This window comes from Nelusetta ayraudi, unplaced genomic scaffold (assembly GCF_046127955.1).
Source record: "Nelusetta ayraudi isolate G7.1 ecotype Tasmania unplaced genomic scaffold, CSIRO-AGI_Nayr_v1 ptg000023l, whole genome shotgun sequence".
NCBI lineage: Eukaryota > Metazoa > Chordata > Actinopteri > Tetraodontiformes > Monacanthidae > Nelusetta > Nelusetta ayraudi.
The window spans coordinates 1598577-1621019 of NW_027466073.1; the positions used below are offsets into that span (position 1 = coordinate 1598577).

Sequence of the window (22443 nt, forward strand, 5' to 3'; positions counted from 1 at the left end):
CGTCTACACAGAGACTCTTAAAGGGGCATGAACCATAACAATAAAGATAATAATAATAATAAAAAGAAGAAGAAGAAGAAGAAGAAGAAGAAGAAACAAAGCAAAAACAATAGGGTCTTTCGCCCTTGCGAAAGCCCAGTTAATTTCGAACTGGTCTTCCGCGCAGTCAGTCCATAATAACACTTTTTCAGCAGGGAGCCCATTGCTCCCAAACCACTTCTGAAGAGAAAACTTAATGAATAAGAGGCACATTAAAACACAAACAAGGCATTTATTCCAACATATGGCCAGTAGGGGGACAAGCTGCACAAAATATGACAACGCTGTAGAAAAATGGACTATGACTGAACAAAATGGCTGAAAGGACCTGTGTTGATTTAAGCAACTTACTGGCACTGTGAGTGAACCTGCACATTCATTCTGCCAGATCGTCCGCGTCATTCATCCGCTACGCTCCGTTCAGCCGAGCAGTCCGGCACGCTTGAGCCTCTTGTCCACATTGGGAATCAGTCTTTCACTGAAGTCCCACAGTCGCTTGTCTACTTTGCGCTCCACCGGTTCCTTCTGCTGGCCCGCGCGTACATGAATGTTCTGGCAGACCTCGGGCGCAACCTTGTAACGTTCCCCAAAGTTCTTCAGCACTTCATGAATCGAGGTTTGCTCCACCATCCTGTGACGCACAAAGAGCAGAGCGTATGTGAAGTTCTTACATGTATTATGTAGGTCTGAGATTATACACAAAATATTGAAATGTCTTTTGTTATTATTATGGGGTTCAGTCAAGCAGCCTAGCTTGATTAATTACCTCAAGAACTACTACTCTACTATAACCATCACCTTTCCACCTACTTTGGTTGCAGAATCAGCTTGTGTGGGTGGTAAACATTTCTGTCCGGTGTCTCCTTGTAAATGTGCTCCAGGATATTAACTCCAGGCACATCATTCCATTGAGACAAGTGGAACTTCTTGCTGGGCTCAAAATGATTATTTGGGAATACACGGTTCTCAATCATGAACACCCCGACCTATGACACAAGGACGATACAAAGAGATGCTCAAAATGGCCAATAGATGTGATGAGCAGTGTCAATGAGCCAGGGCTTGACAACGACAGTATAGAAACCATAACATAGATGATGTAAATGGCAGTTGGATCACGATTATCAAACATGATTATTAACTGGAAATGGAAAACACAATGTGTGGTGAACCACTAAAGCTACACAAAAGGTAATTCATTTCATGCTTGCTGTTAAGTAAGTAATAATACATTTTTTTTTTTTTAAATGTTAGAAATGCCCATTGCCACCACAGCCCAGCCCTGGAGCAAAGCGGAAAAATATCCTACGTTTGGGTGCTGCTTTTGGAGCGTGTTCATCAGAGACATCAGGTCGTCGTGTTGGTACGGCATTAAGATCTCGTCGATGTCGTTCAATAGCACGTAGCGAGAGCGCGTCATGGACCTGTAAATGCACTCGTTGAGGGTGGCCTGCTGACCGAAGTAGTGCACGTCCCCGCCGCTGACAGAGTGCTGCCAGCCGTGCGACGGAACCAGGTGCTCTTGGATGGGCCAAGGAACCATCTCCACAAAGTCCTCTTCGCTGTAAACCCGCAGCAGGCGGTCCAGTTCCGGGCCACAAGAATTGTTGTAGACCACCACCCTGTCCACACCGAGCAATCTGGGGCAAAGCAGAGGAAAAGCACATCAATGGTGCCAAGTCAAGCAGAACTGGTCCACACAAATAGATCAGTAAGATACGACAAAACAAATCCTTTTTCTCTGTCCGAATAATGTCCAACATTTACAACAACTTAAAATGAGAATTTTGCACCCTGAGGAAACCCCTTGAAGAAGTTGTGATTTCAGAAAGGTCTGTTCTGGTTAAAGGCTTGTTGCAAACTTCTGTGCATGTAATTGGCACAATCACTGTGCACAGTGTCAAAATAAACCAAGAAATTGGAGTCTCCAGCCTGAACCATTCAAATTACCAAGGACAATTTTGCATATGAGCATCACATGTGTATCTTTTATATGTGGTTGTTAATATTTAGCTTGTCCAAGTGGTGTTTCAGACATTCTTCATTTATTATTAATGAATAAAGCGTGTCGGTTGTTTTGTAGCCTTGATCTGACAAGAGATGAATACATGGGATAATATATTTATTTATATATATATACATATAGATGTCAATGTGTATGCACTCTATGCACTTTTATTGTCAAGCACTTTGGTGCAGCTTTGCCGTTTGTAAATGTGCCATGTAAATAAAAATGACTTGACTCAATGAACTTAAGTGATGAACATGCAATAATGCAATTTTCCACACAATTATCAATCGTTTCTATCCCTAATAAAACAAAGATAAAGAAGAGAAGTAGGTAGTAGGTCGAAAAACCATGCATGCAATGTCTGTCAAGTTTAAAGAAACTTTTGAACAAGGTTAATGCAATGTGTTAGTGAAACCAACTTGAAATATAAGTAAGCATTTTGAAATGCATGCAAATGCATGAGTATAATGCTTATGTGACCCTCGGTGAAAATGAAAAAAATATATAATGTTCTATTTGGTACACCATACCACCTTCTGATTTCACATTGGCACGCTTCAAAAATTTGGTATAATTTCAGGGAATGCAGGTGGCATGCAACAACAAGTCCAGCAACAATCTGGAATGCATTTAAAAGTTCATTCAAGGGGGTGTGTAAGAATTGTTAAGGCCTGTATCAGCTGTTTCGTTTTCTTAACCTCAAAGTACAGATTAGTAGGCTGCCTCACACTACCGCTAACCACACAAAAAACAGCCTCAAAAACGTACATCAGACCAGGCCACTTTTTAACTGTTCACAAAAGGACTCATGCAAAACAAACCCAAAATGTAATTAAATTCATACTGTCAGTAAACTAACCTGAAATGAGAAAACTACAACTATGCAAATTAAACCTTTGTGTTGTCATGCAGGGCACAAGAATTGACATTAATACTACCTTTACATTGAACCCTTGTTGCCAATTTTGGGTTTCTGACCACAATGCCAGGTGTAGGTTCTTCCCCATGTTTTTTGTCTTTAAAAAAAAAAAATCATCATAATTATCATCATTAACGTAAAGCTGCTCCACTGGCATTCTCAATGACAAATAGAGATCTGAAAACTTTTCCTCCATCAGACTTTTCACATCTCTCCCCTGATGGAGTTGCACTGTGACGATTAAGGCTCAGAGGCCACAAGTCCACTCTGCTCCCCCTCTGATAAGCAGAGAAATTCATTGACAGGCTTGATAAAATATTAATCAGGCATCTTAGTCGTTGTGTAGCCTGGATCGCCTTGCAGCTGTTTCACACTGTTGCCGTGTTACTACTATTGGCTGGTTAGGTGTCTCCGTTGCTCCAGTATTGCAAGGTTTGAATTTTAGAAATCGTTTGGCAAAATGCTTACCTGTACATCTCCAGGGACTGCGCGAACTGAAGCACGTTGTTGTAGTTGTCAAACATAGTGGAGATGCACACGGTGAAGTTATGCTTCAACATTTTCCCTTCGTTTGCCCCGGTTTCGATATTTCGTATGGGGAGCCATGTGTGTTCGTCACCTTCCATGCTGTTCCTCTTAGTCACAAGTGTGACGTATGTAGCCTCGCAGTTCTTGGGTATCGAACACATGACGTCTGTAGTCACGTAGGGGAACCCAAAGGTGTCCGAGTGCACTAACGTTCTGGTATAATTGCTGGTTGAAACTTGGCCTTTGCACCAGAAGAGACAGGAAAGGGACTCAATTGAGTCTGTCTTAAATATGCCGATGATGCGCAGGTCAAAGCTGGGGGACCTGCGGTCTATGAAGGCAGACACCAAAAAGTGCTTTGTGTGATTCAGAGGGGTGATGGTCAAGTTTGTGACCGAGGATGGGCGTGGCTGGCCATGGGGCTTCGGGATGGCCTTTTTCGAGTTGTCTATTCTCAGAAGCAGTAGGGAGACGATGCCTGAGATGATGCAGAAGACAGTGAATATCCTACTCATGCTGACTTTACCCATCCAGCCACAGAGGAAGTTGAGTTCAAACCTGGGGCAGAATGAGGATTCAGTTAGTCAGCGAGTGCAAAAAAAATAAAGGTGCAGATTTCTTTTTTTTTTTTGACAACATTTATAATGCATATTATACAACAATACAACAATACAATACAACATTATATTGCATGAATAAGTTTGATGCTATTATGAAAATAAATAAATCTAGTTTGGTTTTCCTACCCATACAACGGTTATTTTATATATACATATAGTAAGGGTCTTGTTCAAAGTGGGTCAACAATAAGTGGATAAAATGTTTTTAACACGCCGACCTTAGGCAACACTTCATTTTCACTGTAGATGGCTTGCTCAAACAAATCAAATACTAAATCAAATGGTTATTTTCGCAGAAATCTACTGCAATATTTTGTGTATATTGGGTAACAATATTGTTCTGACTAAAATGAAAATACCTGTATTTACCATTTACCATTTTCTCTTTCCCATCCTCATTGGTTACTATTGCTATGTCAAGTAAGCAGTTGCTCCTGTCAAGGGCTACAGTCCTTGAGAAAAGTCTTGTCGCTTATCTAAGTTGTAGGAACAACAAATAATAACTTTACCTGTACTTGATCAATTGGAATCAGAAATGGCTTATATGAAAGGCAAGGGCCTCTAGATTATGTTTATCATACCAAAATAAAGTTTTGTTTCATTCATTGAGTTTTATCATTTAATTAGGGCAGAAAGGTCAGATTTTGCTTCGACAAAAGTCTTGTCGTTCTTCAAATGATTCAACCGATCACAAATTAGAGCTTCACCTATGAGAAATGCTGTCATCAACACATCACTAGGTGTGTATAAAAAGAGCCCCAGCACACCAGACCTTCATGTGAAGTGCAACTTGGCCTCTCAAAAAATGCCAAAGACTCAAACACAGACTAAAGTGCTGATCATCAAGAACCTGAAGACCAAGTCTGCTGCTGAGGTGGCAGACACCTTCAATGTATCCAAACATCAAGTGGAGAGGATAAGAAAAAGATTTGAAGAAACTGGTGTAGTTCATGAAAATCCCAGGTCAGGCAGACCACATAAGACAACTGTTTGAGAGGACCGTTTGTCGCTTCGACAGTCCAGGGCCAGCCCTTTTTCAACTGCAGCACAGTTACATGAGAAATGGTCGACAGAAACCCCTGTATCTGCAAGAACAGTTTATCAAATTCTCTCACAGAGTGGTCTCCATGGTAGCATTAGTGCTCAAAAACCAGCATTAAACAAAGACAACTAAAAAATTGTGTTGCATTTGCCAAGGCCCACAGCTTTGGAGAAAGGATGGACAGGGGAAAAGTGGCAAAAGGTAGATTTTTCTGATGAATCATCTATTGAACTGCACTCCAATCGCCTTAAACATTGCAGAAGACCTACTGGAATCCACATGGACCCAAGATTCTCCCAGAAAACAGTAAAGTTTGGTGGAGGAAAAATCATGGTTTGGGGTTACATCCAGTATGGGGTGTGCAAGAGATCTGCAGAGTGGATGGCAACATCAACAGCTGGAAGTACCAAGACATTTTTGATGCCCATTACATTCCAAACCACAGCACAAATCAAATTCTTCAGCAGGATGGTGCTCCATCTCATACTTCAGCCTCCACATCAAAATTCCTGAAAGCAAAGAAGGTCAAGGTGCTCCAGGACTGGCCAGCCCAGTCACCAGACATGAACATTATTAAGCATGTATGGGATAAGATGAAAGAGGAGGCTTGGAAGATGAAACCAAGTAATCTTGATGAACTCTAGGAGTCCTGCAAGACTGCTTTCTTTGCTATTCCAGAGGTAATGTTTATTATGTTTGCACTGCTCCTCAGTCCTTAAAGTGCCTTCAAGTTGGATTTTGAGTTGCTTCTGTTGCATACCTGGCATGTCCATGCATGTTTTATTGCTTTGACTCCACATACCTGATTCTGCTTGACCATATCTTTTTATAGGCAAAAACAAACAACAGCAGATGTTCAGATGGGACACAACCAAAAAACTGTACAAAAGGATGCACAGTTCTTCTATGTTTGCTCCCATTTCTACAGAATGCTCTGTGAGAGTGGTTGCCTTTGAGATTCTCAAATAAAGACTAGAAAGTCAGACATTGGTTGTTCAGGGAAGACTTAATTTCTGCCACGACAGTATCCTGCATCATGCATTACAGTATGACATTGTCTTAAAAACAAGTGATAGCAACTCAACTTGTTTCCTGTGGTGAGTAAAGCCTCTGCAGAGAGATAATTGGAGACAGAAGGCAAACATATTGAAGCACAAAAGTGTCCTTGTGCAGCAGGGTAACTCAAAATCTTTATATTATACTACTAATGGATTGATTGATTGACCTGTTTAAGCGTCTAACACCATCATTGGTGTGCAGCCCTCATGGGCTTATTAGACACTGATCAATACATTTGTCAAATATTATTCCCACAATTACATCCACGATAGCCATGTGACCAAAGAACTAAGCAAATAATAATACAGCCTATTCAAATAGAGACACATACAAATAAAACAATTTGCAGAAATTTGTCTGAAATAACTTATATTCCATTGCAAGTTGTTTCACGGCGTTATGCAAGTCAGAGCCAGAGAATCATTTTGAATCATCCCTAAAGCAGGGGTAATTAGAAATTTTCCTCATTTCCTCTTGGCAGACTGACAAGCCGGTTCCACAATCGTATCATATATCTTTGTTTAATGATTCATGGAGTGCATCCTGCTCCCCTTGTAAAAGTTGCCCTTTGCTCCATATTTATGCACACTAAGGAAACACCTCAAAGCATGGTTCTGAACAGAGCTACAATCAAAGCCTCTTCAAAGCCTCTTCTTCCCAAGCAGCATATAACAAAACTGAGTAATTTATTTACACATTTACAAACGGACAAAGCCACCGAGAATGGGAACATTGCATTTGTGACTCACTACACAAACCATAACACCATATCCTTGATTGGTTCATAACATGGGTCGTTGCCATTTATTTTTGTAGCTACAAACAAACAAACAAACAAACAAACAAACAAGGCAAGGCAAGTGGTCGGAGTGCAAAGCAGTTATGGGGTTAGCTTAACGGTCAACAATAAATACATGCTCCCAACTCACCCCCTCTCCATGCCGCCACCGTGGTGCACAGGTGAATATATCTTCAATCGTTCAATCTGCGTCCCTCTACCCAAACCCCCAGTGACATGTGTGACCGGTGTGGTGGAAAAAATTAAGATCTGCGAGAGGAATCCAGAGTCTTCTGACAGTTTTATTACGGAGCACCGGACACGCACCCGAGACAGGCTCAGTGTGTATCTGCAGAAAAAGGGAACAGTCAGGTTTTATGAACGTGGGTAAAACGGGGAAGGACAAGAGGTTCAAAGGTAGTTTGATCCTGGAAGGGCAACTGGTTAAACAAATGGTTCGGAGGTGGTTTCGGCAGTCATGCCACGGGAAATGGGCTAGTGCACAGCAGGAGAGTACTGTGGGAAACTAGATGTGTGAATTAAAGAGGTGTGATTTTTACACAGGCAGGTGCAAAGTAGAAATAGCGATCACACCGGCGACAAACAGCTGATGCTTGCACCAATGAATGATACACTGGCATGTAGCGCCTACAATAATTTCAATTTACTCAACACAGAGCCTGTAACTACCGCTTGTCAATTAGTTATTCCGCGCTTTGTACTGATGTTAATAAGGTGCGTTTATTTAAACAACTTGATGCAGCACCAAAGAACACCGTGAAAATTGCAACACAATAAAAGGTTTCAATAAGTGCTTGTAACAATAAAAATTCTTGTTCAAATACATTAATAAATGATAGTTACCGTATTTTCTAGACTATAAGCCGGTACTTTTCCCCCACGCTTTTAACCATGCGGCTTATGCAAAGGTGCGGCTTTTCTGTGGATGTTACTTCACCCGCCCGGGTGCGCTTTAGCAGGAAGTGCAAAAACGAGACAAGCGGCGACACGGAGAGCAGCGGTTTCAGTGCGCAGGAGGAAGATGAACAGTGACAGGTGGTTTCTGGGTTCAGTGTTCATGAAGCGACTTTAATGGTTCCAGTGTGCATGAAGAAAAAGTGACAGCGGTTTGACGTGTGTTCAGTGGGTTCAGCGCGCTCTGTCTTTGTGAGCTCCGGTGCGTCGCTCCATACCAATTAACCGAGGTGACCAGCGGGACCCCGCAAACAGGATCCGCGGTGCGAGTCCAGAGTCGCAGGCTCGCAGCCGCTGAACCGATCTGTTCCGCGGACCCGTTTCCTGAGGAAACACCTGCGGCTTATAGTCCAGTGCGGCTCGTATATGTACACATTTGTTTTTACCCCTACATTTAGCTGGTGCGGCTTATATTCAGGTTCGCTTTATAGTCCGGAAATTACGGTAGCAACTTTTAATCAAAATAAATCACAAGTATAAATTTGCATTTAAAATTCATCACTGAACAATAATCTAATAGTATAAAATTCAATTAGCAAGATCAATTAAAGCTGCAAGCAGCGTTTGCGGGACTGAGCCGCCGACCCCTGATGACCCACGACCTCAGCCAACACCCGGCGACATCTGCTGACTCTGAAAGGAGTCCATGCAAATGATGCAGATTTTTTACCTCCAGTTTTATTTTTTGAAGTGGCTGTCAAATGTAAATTATAGGTGTTGACGAGACAAACACGCGGGTGTTTAAATGACGTCTGTAGCACTTTCCTAAAGGAAACTGCAGCCATTTGTGTGTGTTCAAAAAGAGGGCGAAGAGGTCTAATTAATCATCATAAGACGGTGTATGCAAATGATGCAGATTTTTTACCTCCAGTTTTTTTTTTTGAAGTGGCTGTCAAATTTAAAATATAGGCCTCGATGAGACAAACATGTGGATGTTTGAATGACGTCTGTAGCACTTTCCTAGAGGAAACTGCAGCCATTTATGTGTGTGTTGAAAAAGAGGGAGAGAAAGAGAAAGGCGTTAGGGCTCCCAACGAGCAAGAGCAGAGTTCGGCGTCTACATCAAAGATATTGGCATCATCTTTTAGCTAAGGGCTTCAGCAATCTAAATATGTATAGTTCAGTCCAGGGTGTGAATAACGGTGTAGGCGTGGTCAGTGAAAAAACGTACAGTATTTTTTTTCGTTGGGGCGATCTCAAACAACTAGAAATATTTCACTTCCTCTTTGTCGGATGACAAAAATTGTATGCGACGTAGAGCTTGATGAGACGAATGCGTGGGTTTTCGCTGCATTAATTTTAGAAGTTCCTAGAGGGCGCTACGTGCATTTTTAGTTTTTGTTCAGTTTTGACATCCATCGACTTTAAAGGGCTATAAAATGAAAACGGTGCAACGCATCCAGACCATTTTTTTTTAATTTTTTTTACATTGACCTTCTGACAGTCTAGTCCAGTGGTCTCCAAACTTTTTTAGCAATGGGCCACTTGACGGAACTGCATCATGTCTGCGGGCCACGGTTCGTTGACGGGGGTGCTGGGTGGAAATATAGCGCTAACGTCCCGGCATTTTTTTACGTTGACGGGGGGTGGGGGGGTATTGGGGTGCTGGTTGGAAATAGCGATAACGTCTTTGTTGAGCGGGGGAACTAGAGCCGGAGCGCGCTATCGCTGTCGCGCTACGGTAACGTGTCGGCAAAGTTAAGTGGCGGGGGGGATTATGACTGCCTTCACGCGGGCCGGACAGAGACACGCAGCGGGCCGGATGTGGCCCCCGGGCCATAGTTTGGGGACCCCTGGTCTAGTCTGTGTAATACAAAAGGTTTGAAACTTGCAGCATTCACGGTTGTTGAGTTCTGTGATTCTGGATGATTTCAAACAAGTGAAAATAGCCCACTTCCGGTTTGACAGGGGTCAAAGGTCAGAGTGTCAGAATGTAGATCTGTATCCAACGAACGTGTGGGTCTTTGTCCCATGTCGTTTCGACCTTCCTAGAGGGCGCTAGAGGCATTTAAATTTTTGTGACATGATTTTGAGCGATTTTTGGTCAATTTTCAAAGTGCATCAACTTTGGAGGGCTGTTGCACGAAAATGGTCCATATGTGGCACTGCAAGGTCCACCAGTGGCTTCTGGGATGTCTCTCCCAGTAACCACAGCAGCTTGTAGGGAGAACCAGTCCGCCAGCCACCAGGCTCCACTGGGGTCAAAGGTTGTGACACGCACACACACAGTGTGTTTTGCGGCGAGATTGCAGCTGCAATCTGCGCCACAGATGCGGGTATCCACAAAGGTTTTTCTGGTAATGACATATGCAGGCGCAAACACGCCCATAAATGCGGCACCTGAAAACGGTGCGAATGTTGCAGTCTGGCAACCTGAGTGCGTGTGTTTGATTTGTGTTCATGGATGCACGGAAAAGAAACCCAAAAATTTCAGTTCCTGAGTCAGCTGCCCTCGCTGCTGAAGCAACGAGCTATGTACAGTTGCTCTGCTACGATAAACACGCTCCTGTGAGCGCCTGGCAGAACGATGCCTCCTCCGTCTTACCAAGACTGCTACCATAATGGAGAGAAAATTGTCGTGGAAAAGAGCAAAGCTACCGATGCAGAAATACTGAGTAAATAGTAATTTAATAAACATGAAATAAATGATCGGATATCCGTGGCACAAACAAAGTACAACCAATAGAACAGATGCATCAGGTGCAACAGCTCGAATGAATGCCAGTGCAAATGCACAGAGGAAAGGAAGAAGAAAGTCTTTATGTAGCAGGACCGGGAGGGGACAAGATAAGGGAGAAGGAGGAAGAGAAGAGAGGAAGACAAAACAATGAATACAGGACTGGCAGGACGATTTCACAGCTCATATCCTAGACGGGGAAATCATGAGAGTTGGGGACAAAGGACCCCATAGATTGACAAGATATTCTACGACTCTAATAGGTTACATACGCTACTAGTGATCATATAACATAGAACAACAGAATAAAGAATAACCCAAGAATACATATTTCCCATTACATTCCCCCCTTTTGATCATTCTTGATCACAGGACACACAAGTGAAAACATCCACACAAACATCAATTCATGTCCACCATTGGCTTTAGACACAAATATCATAACTTGGACTGTTACACTTCCCGTGATCGCAAAGGCAGGAATCTGTAAGGCACATGGTAATACAAACTTAGAGTTGTACTAAAAATAACACTCATTAAACATTAACCTCTAAGCTATTGTTATGCGTATGCTAAAAACACTACTAAAAACTGAAATTGAACCTGTACTACATTTTACAGGGAGTCAATGTCATCAACATCCTCATCCTCAATGATGAGATCTGGGAGTTCTGGGTATTCGGCAAACACATCGTTGTGACTATTGTTGAAGTCACAACTAGGATAAGGGCAGTTAAAGCCCCACGCATCTGGGAACCCGCTGACGTTCACAAACCTTCCCTCAGACATATCAAACCGATTGCGAGTGTCAGGTGTTGGGTAGCCAGTCAGATGAAAAGTGAACACTTTCTTGACGCATCGCTTGATTAGGGGAACAAAACAGCAGGTGATAACCACAAGGACGAGGGCGACAGAGACGGTGGGAGCGAGCAATTTTGTCAACCACCCTTTCCACTGCCCGTGGGAGAGCCATGACCACCAGTCCCCGTCTGGGACACCTTGGTCAGACATCTCGGCAGCAGAAAGTTTGTTGAGGCTATCCAAAGCCTTGGAAATGGCTCCGCCATCTGCAGCATTATCTGGAATGTAAGTGCAACAAAATGTGCCTACAATGTCACAAACACCACCCTGGGGTGCAGTGAGTAGGTCTAGCACCATACGATTCTGAAGGACCATTAACCAAATAGCATTCAGCTCCTGGCTAATGAAGTAGCATTCAGTGTCAAATTTGTCAATTGCAATAAACGGTAGTAGAGTGTGTCAGCGAAAAAAAGAAGTTTTCCCACCCCTGTCCAGGGGAACAGCGAAAGAGCAACTTTGGCAGACTCTGGAAACACTTTAAAATTGTCAGGAACATTACTTCCCCACACTGAGTCATGTGGTGCATAAGGGGACACAGCTCTCTTCACGCATGTCATGGTCGAGACAGATTTAACAACAGTTGTATCCGCGTTCCCTGAGGAAGACACGGCTCTGGCAGCGTAGACAACATACGTTCCATGCGGGAGGAAGGAAGAGGTAAACTCTGTAATCACACAACCAGTAGAACCCATCCAGGACGCGTGTACCCGCGTCACCTGGACTTTTATAATGACAAACAGTTTGTTTACCGTTCGGCTTCAATACACTTGTCATCGACTTGAGGTCGGGTCGGCCCCTGTACTGGCGCTTATGTAAACACATAGGATGCGCAAACAATACACTTGTACATGCAGACAGTGAAACATTTCCCAAGAACGGCCCTGTGCCGTTGTGGAAAAAACAAATGGAATGCCGCTGGCTGGGGTCGATTACAGTTACCCCAATGTGTGGCATTCCGGATGCGGGAGGACCAGCTACATATTCTATGAAACGACCGAAATCAGATGAGTTCACAGTAAAGGCGGGGTCAAACGGCTTTTGGCCCACTGAACCGGTTACCATTCTGTGCACGCAAAGTGTAGTCCCTCCCTTCAGAGCGACAGCTTCGAAGGATAGTTGAACAGTCGATCGCGGCATGCAGGAACAAACAAAACAGTTCACATGTCCTTGAGCTCGTGCTGCAGAGTTGACGTAACGCCACCAGAGGTTGGTTGCGTACGCGTGTGCAGGAGTCTTCAGGGAATGAGTGGGCATGTCAGTTGTGGCCCATCTTTTGTGTCGGTCAGCCTGTCCTGGCTGACCTAAACTGAGGTTTATGTGGGGTGTAGTGTAGGGTGTGGTGCGAAGTGGAAAAGCAGGTGAACCAGCAGGGAGTGCTGGAACAGGAGTGCCAGAGGCAGTGATGGTGGTGTTGCCACCTTCTCCTCGGAAACTCTTCGTGCTATCCAAGCACCAGACTGTGAAAACGATGATCCCGCTGATGAGGCCCAGGCTGGCCATCGTGCCCCGTAGGCTGCAAAAGCCTGGCCGGCGGAATGGGTGCCATGGCACCGGACGTTCCATCTTGCTGCTTTCGTTGGAGTGAAGTCAAGTTTTGATTCGCCTTTCACTCGTCAGCTCCCGGCGTCCTCGGCGTCAGGTGATGATCCAGCCCGTGGCTCTCCTCCTCTCTCTGAAGTGTCCTCGTCAGCTCCCCGGCGACGACCCGCTTGCAGTGGCTCGCGTAGATCCAGGTGGCTCTTTCAGCAACTTTGACGGCGGTCTGCGTCACCAGGAGCACTTGGAACGGCCCCAGCCAGCGACTTGCTCTCCAGCTCTTTCTCCGGAGGTCCTTCACCAGGACGTAGTCGCCAGGCTTCAGGCAGTGCAGCGGTCCCGTCGCAGCCTGGGGTAGAGCAGCGGACACTTGGCGCCTTACATCTCCTAGAGCGGATGCAAGGTTGGAACAATAGGTTAGCATTGTGTCTTCACACAAGGCCGTGGAGGGGAGTGCCTTTCCTCCTGTAGTCATCCCAATCTGGGGAGCAGCTGCAAACAAAACTTCAAAAGGACTGCGGAGGGCTGCATTAAAAATGGTGGGTGATTCACAGTAGCCTTGACACAGCCTTGTGAAGGTGTAGGGTTTCCCGTTGAACTCAAAAGCAAACCAAAACTGGCTATCCGGGTCAACAGGAACGCTGAAAAAAGCATTGGACAGGTCAACAACTGTGAACCACGTTGCATCAGTCGGAATTTGCGATAAAATCGTGTGTGGGTTGGGCACGTTCGGTGCCCTGGCGTGGACAGCAGCGTTAACTGCTCTCAAATCTTGAACAAACCTCCAGTCATCACGTTGAGGAGGAACTCTGGCCTTTTTGACAGGGAACATGGGCGTGTGCACTGGCGAGTCAGGGCATGGGACAATGACACCTGCTTCGAGAAGAGAATCAAAAACAGGAGTGATCCCTTCAACAGCTTCTGGCTTCAGAGGATATTGCGGCTGGTTGGGCCGAATATCACTTTTGGGTGTGATCTTCACCGGTTCGGCACCTTTGATCAGTCCCACATCGTATTTGTGAGCAGCCCACAGTGAGGAGGGAACCTCACTCAGTTCCTCGGGCAGCTGCAATGTGTCAGTGAGACATGCAAACCTCGTGTTGTGGCGCTCGCTGTCGCGTGTCTCTGTCAGGTGCAGAGGGCGAAGAGCCTGTGCTTCCAGTCGAAAATCAGTCTTATGCACATTCAGGGAGGGGGAGTAAAAATGTCCCCCCTCCTTTCGGTGCCAGTCTTTGGTCGACAGGCATTCTGTCAAAAACGGACCTAGGTCCTTCCACTCATCGCCTGGACCCTTGGAAAGTGAAATGTGTGGGGTAGACCCACGGACAGAAAGAAAATGCACTCTGCTCTGGTGTGAGTGAAACAGAGGCAACGCATCGTTGGGGGCCCCAAAACAACGTACAAACAAAAAGGTCATCATTCACGCTTGAAAAAACTCACTCTCAAACACATTGTTTCTTTCACGAGTTGCACTGGCTGTGCAGTGCAAATTGGGAGCTTTCATGAAGTGAGCATCACCTGGCACCTTATCTTTAGCCGCCGCTATCAATTCGTCTGAGGCCTCGAGGGGAAGCAACCACTGATAGACATGCAAGAGAGGCTTAGGAATTTGAGCCAAGGCCGAGGAAGATAACGACCTGGCAACAATCAACCCGTCGGGGGTGCAGATGAGATTCATGCCCAGGGCTAGAAGCAAATCTCTTCCCAACAAATTCATCGGGCACACTTCTGACAATACGAAGCTGTGTTTAATTTGTTTTTGCGATGTGCATGTCTCGTCGCCATAGTCAATACAAGTAAGTGGAATGGTGAGAGGTTCTCTCTTCGTCGTTCCAGCCGCCCCGATAGAATGAATATATCTCCCACTTTTTTTACACTGAGGAAGTTCCTTTGCACGAATGAGCGACAGTGTTGCTCCGCTATCGGCTAGGAACGTGATATTTTTACCCATAATTCTAAGGGTGACCCGCGGCAGTTTCTCAAAAGCAGCTTCTTTATACAACGTGTATGTGGGAGGAGGCGGCGCGGGACGACGCTCTAACCTGTCAGTGGTGCTCAAAATTTGGTTGCACGTAAATCAACCTCGGACTCTGTGTCAGTGTCAATGCATGTCTCACCGTCAGGCTGAGAGCAATCAGTCGAACCTAAATCCTTGTCAGAAGAAAAATCAGCATCAGCACGTAAATCGTAAAACGTTTCGGAATAATCAACATCAGAACATGAGTCAGTGTATGTGTCAGCAGACGCAACATCAGAATCTGAATCAGTGTAGGTGTCCGCAGGGGAAGGGAAGTTAGAGGGGACAGCAAGCATTTCTTCATTGCAAGAAGCGCGTTGCATATGGGTGTGTGCATCACTTCCCTGCGAAAACGCTGTAGGCCGGGGCTCCGTCTCGCCGGATCCATGCCGTGTCCCCCACTCCAACTCATCCCCTCAGTTGCTCTAAGTTGGATCCTCTAGGAACCTTGATCGCCGGTTCCCTTTCGATCCTCTCACCTGGTTCTGTCCGTCGCGTCGGCCTCTCCCCGGCGGCTGCCCTTCTCCGGTAGTCGTTGTTCCTATCGGGTCGTCTCACCGTGTCAGTGAAGTGCTTTATCGGGGTGAGAGAGGCTCTCTCTAGAGAGAGAGAGGTTTTCTGCTTGTCACGCTTTGCTTTCTTGTCCTCTTCCTCGCCGGCTGCTTTCATCAGACTCTCCGCGTGTGCTGCATGACGTTGCACTTTGACCAGTCGGGCCTCGCCGATCCCCACGCAGCTTTCGGTGACTGCTTTGGCAATCTGCGGAAGCAGCCCGTTTCTGAATGCATTGATGAGGCCCTGTTCCCATGGGCCGGAAACAGCGCCAATCTCTGCCGGTGGTGTTGCCCCTGAGAATTCGTTGTACACTTCTGTTAGTCGGTTGAGATATTTGTCGACACTCTCACCTGTTTGTTGCTTGCACTTGGCCACTCTGGTGGTGTCGCACTTGCGGGGAAACTTGACATGTGGTCTATCAGGCCCTGAATGGTCTGCGCGTAGAGGCGGTTCTCGTCGTGCGTCCAGACGGGGCTCACCATTCTGTCGTCCGTGGTGAGCTTCTCCTTGATTTTAGCATACGAAACTGGCCCTATCTTCAGAGGCAAAAGACGCCTCAGCTCTGGAAAGGTGGGGCAGAATTCTCTGCAGAACGCGTCGAGGGCCTCTGCAAACTTCTCTCCACTGGCCTCCAGGGATGGAAGGAAGGCCAGAGTGCCCATCAGGTCCAGGGGCGGAAGACGTGGCACGGTTGCCCCTCTGGGCCCATCACTTGAACCATCGGCATTTGATGCCTCTGTGCGGCCGTTAGTGACCTAGTGTTTCGCCGTTCGGCGTTTGTCACCTTTCTCAGCTGCCTCAGTCTCCTCCTCAGGCGTTCCATTTCTTCCTCGGTCAGGAAGTCATCTCCATTGTCCGAGTCTGATGCAGTGGGTTCTCGGCCGCAACGCTGTGGTGGCAGAATCTAAAACCCCAATGTACACAGTCATTTTCCATTGTGAGTTCAAATTTGCGTCTTACATATGGTTGTAATCAGGAACATCATGTCTCATCAGGAACATGTTTTGGCCAGCCTGACAAAATATGATGTTTGACTTTAGCCAGTACTGGATCTGTCTGTGTGTTTCTTGAGCAACATCTTTTGTGGCCAAGGGCAGACTGTCTAAATAAGACACTCTGAATACAGGATTTGACCTGGGAAAAGTGTCATCGACTACTAGAAGTCTGGATAATGTGTCCGCATTTCCATGTTGTTCAGATGGTTTATACTGTATCTCATATGCAGCTAATATCAGGGCCCATCATTGCATCCTCACTGCTGCTAATGGTGGAACTCCTGTTTTAGGACCTAGGATCTTCAGTAGTGGTTTGTGATCAGTTATCAATGTAAACTTACGACCAAATAAATACCCATGAAACTTCATCACTCCAAAAACTTGGCCTAATGCTTCTTTTTCAATTTGAGAGTAGTTTTTCTCAGCTTTGGTAAGCATACGAGAAGCAAAAGCGACTGGTTTTTCACTACCATCAGGCATTTCGTGTGAACCTGGACCCTTGAACCTTAACCTACTGGTGAAGCATCACAAGCGAGTATAAGTGGCAGCTCTGGATTGTAATGCACAAGGACTCGGTGAGAAAGAAGTTTCTTTTTAGCTTCTTCAAATGACTTCTGACATGACGAAGACCACTCCCACTTTTTGTCTTTTTGTAACAGCTCTGTCATAGGTGTGATCAGAGTAGAAAGGTTTTGAATGAACTTCCCATAATAACTTAGCAGTGACAAGAATGATTTTAGTTTTGTAACTGTATTAGGAATGGCTGCTTTAGAAATGGCATCATATTTCTCTTGCATAGGATGGATCCCCTCTGCATCAATGACATGTCCTAAATAAGACACGCTATGTTGAAAGAAAGTGCATTTTCCTTTGTTAACCCTGAGGTTGTGGCTTTTTAGTCTTTTTAAAACCTCTTCCAGGTGTTTCATGTGAGTTTCAGTGTTCAGTCCTGTGATCAGTATGTCATCTAAATAACAAATGACACCATCTATGCCCTGCAAAACTTGATCCATTCATTTTTGAAATATAGCAGGTGCACTGGCTACAACATAAGGAAGCCTGTTCACTTGGTAGAGCCCTTTGTGTGTATTTATAGTCAAGTACTGTTTAGAACCTTCATCCAGCTCTACTTGTTGTTAAGCTTGTAACAAATCAAGCTTGGTAAATTTCTTTCCTCCTGCCAGTTTTGTGAACAAGTCTTGGGGTTTCGGTATGGGATACTGATCTACCTCAAGCCAAGGGTTGATTGACACCTTACCAAACTTGGGAACTGCCCCTGACACCACCTGTAGTTTAGCTTTAATGCCTGTCACTTTTCTGAGATTGGGCTGAAATACCTCTGAGTATTTTTCACATAGGGCATCAAAGTCATCAGGTGCTACTTTGTTTACAAGTGACCGATCTAGCTTTGGCTGGTCAATCCAGTCTCTTCCCAACAATGCAAGAAGGGGAAGCATGCGTTTGTTGCCATTACACTTGACTTTAACAGAAATGTTCCCCATCAATCTGCGTGACTGCTCACTGTATGTTATCAGCACACAATTTGAAGGCATTAGTTTTTCTTTCTTAAACCTTCGTTTGTACAGGTTTTCCGAAATCACAGATATGGCTGCACCTGTGTCTATTTCCATTTTTAACCGTTTCTCATTTACCCTTACACACACATAATATGGCTTTACAATCTCTGTACCTGCTTCAGATACAATGTCCTTATTTTCAGTCTTTACTGAAAACAGTTCTACCTCACTGACATTACCTTCCCAGTACTGTGTGATAAAGCCAGTCTCTGGTGTAGTCTTTGCTGTCCCGGCTTTCCGTTGTTCCAGCACGATTGGCAATGATGTCGTTTCCCTCTCTTGTGAAGCGGCGTCACCAGACGCATCGTCGTGCGAGCTGGACTCTCCAGCCGACGTTACGTTGACTTAATCCCGTTCGCAGTCATCCGCTTGGGCTGCAGCCTCCAGGTGTTTGGTCCAGTTGGTCAGTTCATTTTTTCTCCCCTCTTGTTGGGATCTGCAGACCATGACGATGTGTCCTGTCTTCTTACACACCCGGCAATCAACCTCTTTGAAGCGGCACTCATCCGGCGCGTGCCATTTACCGGTGCATCTGTAGCACGGCTTATCTCGTTCTTCCTTTTTTGACATTGCCCCTTTTGTAATGGCGTTAGCCTTGAACGTTTTGCGCGACCACTGCTGTGCATTTTGCTTCGTTACCTCATGTGCCAGTCCCATATCATAAGCTGCAGACAACGTCAAGTCTTTTGAGTGAGCGGCAGTCAGCATGCGAACCCGGAGCTCTGCACTTTTAACTCCACACACGAACCTGTCTCTGAGAGCGTCTTCTAGAAAAGTTCCAAAGTGGCACGACGCCGCTAGCTTCCTCAAGCTAGCCATGTACTCACTGATGGATTTGTCTTCTCTCTGGTTTCTTGTATTAAACTTGTATCTCTCAGCAATTAAGTTTGTCTTTGGCACAAAGTGAGCTCGCAATAGCTCAATTAGCTCCAGAAGTTTCTTTTCGGACGGCTTTTTTGGTGCACACAAGCCCATGAGCAACACGTGGGTCATTTTACCCACCACTGTGAGGAATACTGCTTTGAATTTTTCCTCACCCATGGTTAGTCCATTTGCCACGAAGAACTGTTATAACCTTTCCACATAGGCCTCGAAACCTTCTTCGTTTTCGTCAAAGTGAAGGTCTTCGCTTTTCCCAAACACGGCCGCCATTTTCGCTATGCGTCCACTCGTCTCGATGGAGTTTTACTGAAAAAAACTCTTTTCAACGACAGGAAATCCCATCCTCATCGACAAAAGTCTGTTGTGTCGTCAGACTGTGTGGGAAAGGTGATGAAAAACTACTACTTGGTAGGATAGCTGGCAACAGCCGTTTATTTGTAAGCAGGCACGTGAACTAACAAACAGCCAATCGTATTTCCACTCGTCCGATCAAAAAACATCACACCCTCTCTCTAGACGCAATACCTGGTACAACACCCTGAACAGCAGGACACTGTTCATCATGTAAACCTCATCACTTTGCTGTGCTTTTTCTATTCAAATACCACATCCACAAATGTCTTTCTAAGAGCAACAGGGCAGGCCTCGCCGAGTGACCTGAAATATGCTGTTATTACTGGCCAGCTCTGTCGGAGACGTACAACAGCTGGATACAATGACAGCCATCTCGTGCAGACGTGACGCAGAATCTCTCTCCACTCAATGTCCACAAAGTTGAAAAAGCCACGCAGTTCCTCTCGCCGGGAAGCTGACACTGGGAAGTGATTATACACCTTTAAGACAATTGTCTCTAAGTCCACTGACAGCTGGTCGCATGCATATTTACAGGCATTGTGAGCAACGTGGGCTGGGCAATTTGCTTTCAAAATGCGACTGTTGTTGCTCTGTAATAACTGGTAAACAGAGTTATACTTGCCAGAATTGACATTGGCATTCAGGTCGTATTCTCCACCATGACTTATTGAAAACTCCCTCCTACACTACTCACAGGCTTAACCAAACTGTGTTTTTCTTCCCACCTTTTGTTGTGAGACACAACTCTTTTCTTTTTGAAGGGCCGGGGCCCAGGACCACATCCTCCTCATCTTCGCTTTCATTTTCATGACTTCCAGCAGCAGCGCTCATTGTTCCGCACGAGGGAACAAAGTAAACAGACTGACATGCGTGCCGCCGCCCTTCGCATACAGCACACAAACACCAAGGCAAGCAGACAGACACACCCTGCAGGGCGAACCAAACGAAAAAATCTGTACACGTTCCCTTTACCCGGGAGGCCAGGACAAACAACGTCCCGTACGGGATGCGCCTCTTTTGGCTCAAATATGGGGCATCCCGGCCAATACGGCACGGTTGGCAACCCTACAGTCACTCCACAATGGAATGTTTTGGTGCCTTTTGGACCAATGAAGTGGAATTGCATATTTTTTTACACCTGACATTATTATCTCACGGTACACTAGTAGGCCACAGCACAGTGGTTGAACAACACTGGACTAAACTACTGGTCAAGACAAACACACTGAAGTGCCAGAAAAGATTATTATTATCATCATCATCATCTTCATGGTACCAATAAGCTATTTTTATTATTTATTTTGGTACAGGTCAACTCAGACCTAGACAGAGACTATACCTCCTTCACTCAGCCGCTACATGTTGGACTTTGTTTTTTTTTCTTCTTGATTTGCTGAGGGTGTGACCTCTTCCACCGAGGAAGATGATGCCAAGTCTTAGGGTCTACTGCCACCTACTGGTATTGAATGCAACATTAGTGCAATTTCTTTTGTCATCCCTCGACTTCGATGTGTATTTTTTAAAAGTAAAAGTTAAAGTGTTGAGAAAGTTGTGGAACAAATCAGAGAAATGAACTGTTTTCTTTAATAATGTTCATAAAAAGTGGGTAAAATCTAGATTCATTGGTAAGAAATAATTTATTTTTTCGTGTGGAATGATACAGCGTACAATGTGTTGCAGGGTTGACTTATTTCACTTTAAAAAAAAAAACAAAAGCAAAAAGGAGCAGATTTTTTTTTTTTTTTGCTCCAAAAGTTTTTTGTTTATCTATTTTACCTCAAAACAGTTTGACAAAAAATGTCAATCAATGTGAGACTGGATCAGTCACACGAAGAAGGTTCATGAACACACAGTCCCATCTAAAAATAAAATAATGACAAAAATAAACACTGTAAACTTTCTGCTCCAACACTTCCTGTTGTCTCTTTAACGAGACCACAGAGAGTCTTTCCACTGACTGATACAATACATACATAGAAAATCAGCATACTGTAGTTTGCCAATTTCTTTTCCCCTCAAGTACAGAAAAGTAATTTGAAACCAATGACCTACAGTATCATAGCTTAGCACGACACGGAGCAATTCCAATAAAATCTCAATATGTCCCAAATTCTGAAAACTTGACACACTATACTATAGTATGATTTTCTTTTCCCACCAGGAAAGAAAAATCACAATAAACACTTTATTTTGCCCGAATTGCATTGAAACCAACGTTATATCATAGCGTAGCATGAGACCTACCCGTTCCAAGCAAAATCTCAACATGTTTGAAACTCGGAAAAGACAACATACTATATATAGTATATCCACAGAGTGGATCGATGCAAACCAAGACTTCCAAAGGACCAGAAGGCCATCAGAAGGGTTTTGCCAGTGGCCAGATAGCTCACTCATCCAACTGGCACATTTATCCTTCGTTTTTGGGCCTTTGAACTTCAGAAATGGATCTCAATCTATTGTGAGACTTGAGACTATTGTGAACCCACAACCTTGTGATGCAGTCAGTCGTCTTATGAACTGAACTGCCTGTGTTACACGTTAAAGAATGGCGCCTGACCAATTCTTTGTGCAGCACATTAATGTTTGGTTTATGGAACAGTAACACAGACACGTCAGGAGTCAGCACCTGTCTCGACAATCGCAATCATGCTGTGGCTGCTTCTTCTACTGCTGTCGCAAAGCATATTCGTTCAAGAAAGGAAAAAAAACACATTCAAATACTTCACAGTGTGATCATGTAACTGTAACTCAATGTAAATTTAACTAACCAACCTTTTCTTTATACCAATTCTCCCAAATCAATAAACCTTTTTAAAAGTGTTTATCAAATTAACTCGACATACTATATGTTATGTTTTCAAAGGAAAAATACATTTCGTAAGATACATGAACAGTCAAAAACAGTGTCCTTTGGTTGCGGACCGATTCCAAGCAAAATCTCAACATGTCCGAAAATCAGGAAAACAAAACAAAACAACATACTACAGTATAAAGTAAAAAAATATGTATAGTAAA

At 44.6% G+C, this 22443-nt stretch overlaps 1 protein-coding gene across 1 annotated transcript; it reads right to left on the reverse strand.

The window, feature by feature from the left end:
- Positions 1 to 424: 424 nt before the first annotated feature.
- On the reverse strand, positions 425 to 13009 carry LOC142889616 (uncharacterized). Its single transcript, XM_076028394.1, has 5 exons — positions 12963 to 13009; positions 3438 to 4055; positions 1349 to 1679; positions 850 to 1025; positions 425 to 670 (listed from the first exon to the last, which is right to left on the reverse strand). The coding sequence occupies exons 1-5, from the start codon at positions 13007 to 13009 to the stop codon at positions 460 to 462; spliced, it is 1383 nt and encodes a 460-aa protein (XP_075884509.1). The 3' UTR covers positions 425 to 459.
- Between the last annotated feature and the right edge of the window lie 9434 nt (positions 13010 to 22443).